General features: G+C 34.3%; 1 protein-coding gene across 1 annotated transcript; it reads left to right on the top strand.

Annotated features, from left to right (window-relative positions):
* The first annotated feature begins 2619 nt into the window (after positions 1-2619).
* LOC149493296 (cytochrome P450 704C1-like) lies at positions 2620-6043 on the top strand. Its single transcript, XM_089715751.1, has 6 exons — positions 2620-3258; positions 3555-3770; positions 3860-4150; positions 4240-4566; positions 5376-5579; positions 5760-6043. Exons 1-6 carry the CDS (start codon positions 2746-2748, stop codon positions 5946-5948), a joined length of 1740 nt encoding a protein of 579 aa, XP_089571877.1. The 5' UTR covers positions 2620-2745; the 3' UTR covers positions 5949-6043.
* Positions 6044-8994: the final 2951 nt, after the last annotated feature.

The following is an 8994-nucleotide window of genomic DNA, read 5'->3' as shown; positions in this document are numbered from 1 at the left end:
AGAATCAAGAATTTTCAAACCATCTTGTACACATAAATTTAAAACATGGCATGCACATCTTATATGAAAAAATTTACCACCAATATTTGGTTCACAAATTTTTTTAAGTTCAATAATTGATCTAGTATTTGCAGAAGCATTATCAAATGAAATAGAAAAAATTTTTTTTGTCAACCTATATTCATCTAAAATTGAAACAATTACTCTATAAATATTAATTGCAGTATGTTTATCATCAAAAACACGAAAACCAATAATTCTTTTTTGAATTTTCCAATCATCATCAATCCAATGACATGTAATACCCATATAAGAATGCATTTGCCAATGATCACTCCAAACATCACAACAAATTGAAACACGAATTTTCAATTGAGAAAATAAAAGTTCTAACTCTTTTTTCCTTTGTTATATAAAGAAATAATAGTTCGTTTTACAGTATTTCTTGGTACTCTTTTAGCACAAGGATTTAAAGCTTTTTGACAATAATTATTAAAACCTAATTTTTCACCAAAACTAAAAGATAAATGTTCCATAGAAATCATTTTTGCTAATTCTTCTTTTTGTATTTTATCAGAATATTTAAATAAAGAAAGGTTAGAAGCGTACCCTGAAATTTGTTGTTGAGACCGATCAACTCCTATTTTTGTTGGATGTTTTGCCTCCAAATGCTTCCAAAATGATCCATAGTCGCCCGCTTGTTTAAATTTATAAGATTTTCCACAATAATTGCAAATTACATCGTACATTTTCTCACCTTTGAATTTTTTTGTGAAATGAATGGAGAATATGTCGGAACTTTGTCTTGCTCTTCTAACAATTTTTGCTCGTTGCTCTTGCTTTTGCTCTTCATCTTCTTGAAATTGCTCATTAAATTCGGATTCTTGAGTTGGAATATCCAAATTTTCATTTGGAAAACCTTCAAAATTAAATTGGTCGGGAATCATATCATAGATGTCGTTTGTAGGGATAGATGATTCTCCAATTTTTCCCTTGCCCTTACCCGAATTTGAGTTTCCTCCACTTGCCATTATATGATAATAAAATATAATTTGGAAAATTGAATAAAAAAAATTAGAGAGAATAATTACTTAATAAGAGATATTGTAGAGTAGAGAAGAATAAATGAATAATATAGAGTAGAGTGTAGTATATTGTAGAGAGAGTAAGTAGAGAGTGTAGTATATTGTAGAGAGAGTAAGTAGAGAGAGTTGAGATTTTTTTGTAATGAATTTGTAAATAAAATGAGGTATTTATAATAAATCAAAAAATTCATTTTTCCAAAAATACCCTTAAAACTAGCCGTTATATAGCCGTTTATGGCTGTTGGGAGGGGTAATTAAGACATTTCACAAAAAAAAAAAAAAAAATCAAAAATCTGACAGTTACAACGGCTAGAACCGCCGGTTCGAACCGGCGGTTCTAACCGGCCGGAGAACCGGCGGTTCCAGTCCGGTTCCGACCGGTTCTCTGGAACCGCCGGTTCTGGTTCCTCATTTGCAGGAACCGGAACTGAACCGGATTTTTCCGGTTCCGGTTCCGGTTCGTCCCGGTTCCGGTTCTCACCGGTTCCGGTTACGGTTCCGGGCCGGTTCGAACCGACGGTTCCGATTCCCGGAACCGTAATTTGGCCATGCCTAGAGAGAAGTGAGAGAGATTCTTTCTCTGGTCAAATTAAATTATCAAACCAAGGTGGATGGCTGTTGTTGTTGCTGCCATTGGCGTCGAACTAATGCGGGCCACCATGTATGGTGGTCGAAAAATTGAACCAACCAAAAAACTTACTCCCTATATATTAAAATGATAAGAGTTTTATGAGAGCCTCAATTGTGCTATCAATTTTTATGAATTTTATCGATTTCATCAAAATTCTCAAATTCAAATTTTAATTGACGTAATTTTTCACGAAATCTTTAAGTGAATACGAAATCAAGTTTACTTTATATAGAACTATGAATTCAAAGTTATCTCAACAAGAATTATAGCCAGAATTACAACTCAACATAAAACTCAAGAAAAATTAAAATTTAATTTCTTAGTCTGAAAAAGTAGGAACTTGATTAGCCAAATGATGACCGGATATAGGCTTATCATAATTGAAGGAATAATTTGTTATCTTATTCTCATCAAATGGTGGCCAAAGTTCAATCGGAGAAGGAAAGACGGTATGCCTCTTTTGCTTGACGTAAACTATAGTTATCAAAGGTGCGCTTGAGGCTTATCATAACTAGGCGCACGGCTTTGCACAGATGCAAGGAGCGAAAAAGGCACGCTTTTTATATTTTTCTTCCCTGTAAATAATAATTTTTTCATATTTTTCAATTATATAATAAGTGTTTAATTGATATGATTTTATAAATTGAAGTGTTTAATAAAATAATTTTATAATTTGAAGTGTTTGATAGGCGTAATTTTATAAATTGAAGGGTTCAATATATCAAAATAAAAGTTGAGATAATACAAAATTAAAGTCAATTAGAAAGTTAGAACAAATTTATATATTGTGCCAAAATTTAAATTTTTATAACTTTAAAAGATAAAGGACATCATGGATCCCATTCAGTTTAGCCAGGCACAAGTTGTGTAATTTAGCTTGCTCAAAACAAAAATGAGGCTACACATGGATGATTATTTCTGCCATTAATGATTCATGTGCTACCAACTAGCTTGTACGGCCGAAATTGCTATATGAAGATATTTGATGCAGTTGAGTCACTTAGCTGACATTGACATGGAGTTCAAAGAATGGCCGATTTGCACGTAAACAGACCTTTCTTATCTAATGGAAGTCAACTCAATTTATTATGTTTCTCCGTCCCATTTGGAACTGCCAGGCAACCTGTCTGTCGACTTTATTTATTACACCTGAATCCAATCCAACAACAATCCTTTAACGAAGCGGCAACAGTTATACTGAGAAGCCGATCGCCATTTCCCTCTGAAATGGCTTCCACAGAATTGCTCTTCAACCCTATCATCTTCACAGCTTCAGTCCTAATCCCATCTCTGATAATTATCCAAATCCTTTCCCGGAAGTTAAAGAAGAAAGCAAAACAGAGAGAGAAGAAGTATCATCCAATTGGCGGTACAGTGTTTAACCAGCTCTTTAACTTCAATCGATTACACCATTACATGACTGATCTTGCTTCTAAATACAAGACCTACAGGCTCCTTGCCCCTTTTAGAGATGAGGTTTACACTTCTGACCCACTTAATGTCGAGTATATACTCAAAACTAACTTCCCCAATTATGGCAAGGTACTTTTATCGTTCTTCTCTATCCAATTACTTGATTCGATTTCTAAACTAATATTTAAGTGTTTGATTAGAACCATTCAACAGTTATACCATTTGGGTTTGGCTCAATTTGTTCACTTGAACGGGCTTGCTCATCAATTTGACCCACCAGGCCCTTTCTGGTGGAATCTCATATAATTTATATGAATTCAGTGTGATTTGTATTTGTTTTTGAAAGATTGCAATTATACTCAACCCTTAGAAATTAGGCTATTTGCTAGACAGTTAATGATTTAGTTGTTGGATTATTTGAGCAGGGTGAGTATAACTACAACAATTTAAGGGATTTACTAGGTGATGGAATTTTCACAGTTGATGGTGAGAAGTGGCGTCAACAAAGAAAGGTTTCGAGTTATGAGTTTTCGACGAAGGTGTTGAGGGAATTTAGCAGTGTTGTCTTCAGAAATAATGCGGCAAAACTTGCTGGTATTGTGACTGAAGCTGCAAAATCTAACCAGTCAATGGATATACAGGTTAGTCTAAAATAGCTATGTGCACAAAAGAAATGTCTGTATTTATTTTGTACAATACATATAGCTTTGTAATCTATCCATTCATGTAGGACCTGTTTATGAAATCAACCCTAGATTCAATATTCAAGGTTGCATTTGGAGTTGAGCTAGATAGCATGTGCGGATCAAATGAAGAAGGCATCATGTTCAGCACTGCTTTTGATAATGCAAGTTCAATTACACTCTGGCGATATGTTGATATCTTCTGGAAAATTAGAAGATTTCTGAATATTGGATCCGAAGCTGCGCTAAAGAAAAACATCAAAGTGATTGACGATTTTGTGTATAAACTAATCAATAGGAAAATTGAGAAAATGCACAGCTCAACAGATGATTTATCTGTGAGTGACTTACCTTGATATTTTTGTTCTTTAAATTAATAATGTAACTGCAAGCATTAACTTATTTTGTTGCTGAATGGTAAATGCAGACAAAGAAAGATGATATTTTATCAAGGTTCCTGCAATTGAATGATAGTGAAACTGATACCACATATTTACGAGATATCATTCTTAACTTTGTGATTGCTGGCAAAGACACAACGGCGGCCACTCTATCTTGGTTCATCTATGTACTCTGCCAGAATCCTGCTGTGCAGGAAAAGGTTGCAGAGGAAGTAAGAGAAATTTCTAAAGTGAAAGAAGTTACAAATTTTGCAGGTTTTGCAGCCAGCATTGATGAGGAAGCTCTAGAAAAGATGAACTATCTTCATGCAGCTTTAACAGAAACACTAAGACTCTATCCAGCTGTGCCAGTGGTAAACATAACTTTCTTTCTAGGAATTATATGGGCTATAAGCCTATATATCTGTGTCTGCACATATGCAAGTCCTGGAAAATGCTTTTAGTATTCAAATTCAGCGTGACATTTTGGCATAAGAAATAGTTTCCACCTTTAAAAAGCTTGGTAGGCCTGCCATAAAGCTTAAAAAATAGAAAGGCTATTAATCTTGCCAAATAAATAAATAAATAAATAAATAACAAAATGGGTTGCACCAGAAACTATCAAATACAAAACTGTTGTAAAGCTAAAATAGAAAACAGAGAGGTCCTGAAACAGTGCTACTGTGTCAGTTCCCTTGCCACTGCATTTGCAAGTCTAACATCTCCTTTGTTAGTGTCCTTCACATGGCAGGCCATCACTTGCACTAGACTGTGACTCGTATTTCTTTCCCTCTCATCTGGTTCTGTCAACATATATATGTTTTTATAATGGCAAGCTAATCTTGATTTTGAAACTAAAGAAGCTAGAAACTTCTTTTGAAGATTAGCTCTTACTCGCCTGAACTTTTCATTCCAATCCCAAGAGGTCTTCAGATTTCCTCTATAACTTTCTTGCTTACAACAAACACTTTTATATGGCATCATTATTATGATGGATGAATATCTATACATTCCGCAATTAGTTCTGGTTTTGCATGGTGATACTTCGACAAAAGTCATCCTTGATTGCTCTTGTGCATTGTTATCAGCTTGCAACTGTTGATAAAGGGCTGATTCTGCCATTTCATATATTATGCCCTGCTGATAGTGGTTTCTATATCTCAAATTTCTTTTTGCTCTGCAGGATGCAAAGATTTGTCTTTCTGATGATACTCTGCCAGATGGTTTTAGTGTGAGAAAAGGAAATATGGTGGCTTACCAACCTTATGCAATGGGCCGGATGAAGTTCATTTGGGGTGATGATGCTGAGGAATATAAACCAGAGAGATGGCTCAATGAGGATGGTGTGTTTCAGCAAGAGAGCCCTTTCAAGTTTACTGCCTTCCAGGTTAGTTCAAAGTCATATGCCTGATTTTCTTGGTCACATTCCAACAATTTATTGGTGACTAGGAAATGTTGTTATGCAATACAAGAGCCAGTAGTATTATTACTTTCCATTCAAGCTTAGCTTCATTTTACGGATTCTAATTGATCAACAAGCTAAAATAAAGATTCTGCTGGTTAATAGGCTGGCCCACGAACTTGTTTGGGGAAGGAATTTGCTTATAGGCAAATGAAGATTTTCTCAGCTGTCTTGTTGAGCTGTTTCATTTTCAAACTCACTGATGAAAAGAAAGCTGTCAACTATCGAACAATGATTAATCTACACATTGATGGTGGCCTGCATGTTAGAGCATTCCAGAGGTTCAAAACTTAATAATGTAAGTGGCTTATTAGCATTGCGTTTGAGCTGTTGTGGCAAACTGCTTTTGTAATATTTAAGGCTTAATAACAAACCATGGTTTGGGGGAAGCTAGATTCTTATATTTTTTTTTTTTTGCAAACCTTAGTTTCCTTAAAGCGGTTCATAGAAATTGAAAAAAGAAATTGAAAAAGCAAAATGGAGCTTTTAAAAATAACACCAAACACATTTTCAAAATTCAAAATTCAAAAAAAAAAAAAAAACAAATAAAAAAAAAAAAAAAAACACCAGACTCAATTCCAAACGGAGCCCAAACTTTAAATGGTATATTATGGAAGTGGAAATTGAAAACCATCCATGGGTATAAAAAACATGTTTAAGGTAGTTCCTAATTTTTGGGCTTTAAATGGTTTTCTTCAAGCAACAGCTTCTTTATTAAATGAGCTGGTCCAGTTAAAGAAAGGAATTATACCCTTCCTTATTTGTTTAGACATTTTGTTAACTTGTAATGTAATGAAAATTACACATTTTGTTAACTTGTAATGTAATTAAAATTACACATGTAATTTTAATTACATTACAAGTTAACAAAATGTCTAAACAAATAAGGAAGGGTATAATTCCTTTCTTTAACTGGACCAGCTCATTTAATAAAGAAGCTGTTGTGTAATTTTCATTACTTAAATTAATTTTATAATCATTACATCAAAAGATATATGTAAAGTTCATTACATTTCTCAAAGCCAATATCCATTCTCAACCACCACCACCACCATCGCAATCGCTGCCACCACCACCATTACCACAATCACCACAAACACTACACCACTGACAATGCAACTACCACTCTGCCGCCACCATCGTAACCGCCACTAACAATGCAACTACCACTCCACCGCCACTACCATCGTGACCACCACCACCACCAGTACTCCACCACTAACAATGCAACTACCACTCCACCGTCGCCACTATCGCAACCACCATTGCAACCACCACTCCACCCCTGCCGCCACCACCACTCCACCGTCGCCACCATCGCAACCACCATTGCAACCACCACTCCACCCCTGCCGCCACCACCACTCCATTGTCACTACCACCGATACCACCACATCCTCTCCACCACCATCACCACTCTACTACCACCATTGCAGCCACCGTTGCAACCACCACTACAACCACCACTGTTACTCCACTACCACCACTCCACCACCACCATCATCACGACAATCACCACTACCATAATCACCACAATCACCACCATCACATCATTATTAATTATTCTTTTGTATTATTATAGGAATAGGAAAAGTGAGATGAAAAATCACTAAAAAGATCAGACTACCAAAATTTCATATTGTAATTTAATTTATTCAATGAAAATATATAAAATTGTGTAACAAATTAATTTTCAATGACTTTAAATTTTATTTTGTTACATTATATTTTTTTCAGCTTTTTTTTTTTTTTTTAATTTTCTAGTCCAAGTAGTTTATAATTCTAAATAGTATTTAATAGCTTGATATAACGAATAATTTTTAATTCAAATATTTCTTTTTTTATTATTAATAATTATGTGGTGGTAGTGGTGGTGGTAGTAGTGGTGGCAGTGTGATTGATAGCGGTGGTCTGCTAATTACATTACATATTTACAAATAAACATAAAAATTGAATGATGATTTCATTGCATAAATTCTCTCAATTATATTCACCAAACATAGTAATGGAATATTAATTACATTTTTCATTGCATTACATTAAGCTAAACATAGCGTTAAAATAAAAGGATTAATTTCACTTTGAATAAAAAGGTGCCTAAATTTCAACTCATCTGCAAGTTAAATTAGATTTAGATTTCCACCAATTCTCTCTACTCCACCTCATCTTAATCTTTCGCCCTTTCTTGTTTTCTACATAAAAAAAAGTAACCCAAATTCGCTCTAATCTCATCAATTATTCTCTCGCGCAGACTAACTACTGAACTAGAATTAAGAACAAAAATCAAGAATAAGAACAAAAATCAAGAATAAGAACATAGGCATAAAGAAATTACAAAATCAAAGCTTTTTAAAGTTGGGATTAAGCTTGATCGCCTTGAAGCCTTGGTCCTTAACCCAACTTCAAAACTCTTCTTGTATGTGCCAATCTCTCTCCCTTACTTCTTGCTCTTCTGGGTCTTACTTTGTTCATCTTTCTAGTTTGTTTTTTTAAGTGTTTTGGATTTTTATTTGGTTGTACTTTGTACAATTATGTTTGCATTTGTTTGTTCTTTTGCTCTACTCTGCTCTTCTTTTTTCCTTTAAATGCATGGTCTCTTTCTTTTGATAGAAGCTACTCCTAGCATCTTTGATTCCTATTTCAGGCAAGTAGGTAACAAGATTTCTTAATCGTATACATATCTTTTAGAGATTTAAAAGATTTGAAAAATTGGCAAGGGGTTATCTATATCAAAAATTTAGAAGACAGGGAACTTAAAATCAATTTGTCAAAGGTGGATATCATAGCGCTAGAGTCGGCGATCAGTTTGTTGCCTTGTTGATCATTATATTGCTCAAATGAAGCTCAGTTGGGGCTAGTTTTCTATCGCTGGCTGGCTTTTGAATTTGATAGTTATGGTTTGATTTTTGTTTTTGGTTTGATTTTGATCTGTAAGTTTTTATTAGATCATGCATAACCATTATGCTGCATATTATTTCTATATGGGTTTATTATTAGTGATTTCGTAAGTGTACGGATCGTGCAAGTAGTATAATAAGATATCGTCCTCAAGAATAGGGGGACTGATTATTAGCTTTGAATTCAAGATGTATTGTCTAGACAATTAAATGGGTGAATCTTTCAAACCTAAAATGAACTAAAAGTAAAATAAGCAAGTAAACTACTGAAGTGAAAATTAAACAAGATTATTGTAATCAAATAAAGAAAGCATTAGTGTTGGGATCATCATCACACCACGAAAGTAGGTATTCTTATGATTTCAGAACGTTTGTGTTACTCGGAAGAGAGCATGAATATAAATGGATTCCCTTCAAGATGCATCCCTAATAGATTGAAAATG

The sequence above is a fragment of the Jatropha curcas genome, chromosome 10, assembly GCF_041381405.1.
Source record: "Jatropha curcas cultivar XTBG-Jc1 chromosome 10, XTBG_Jcur_1.0, whole genome shotgun sequence".
Classification (NCBI taxonomy): Eukaryota; Viridiplantae; Streptophyta; class Magnoliopsida; order Malpighiales; family Euphorbiaceae; genus Jatropha; species Jatropha curcas.
This window is presented reverse-complemented; position numbering and strand designations above follow the sequence as displayed.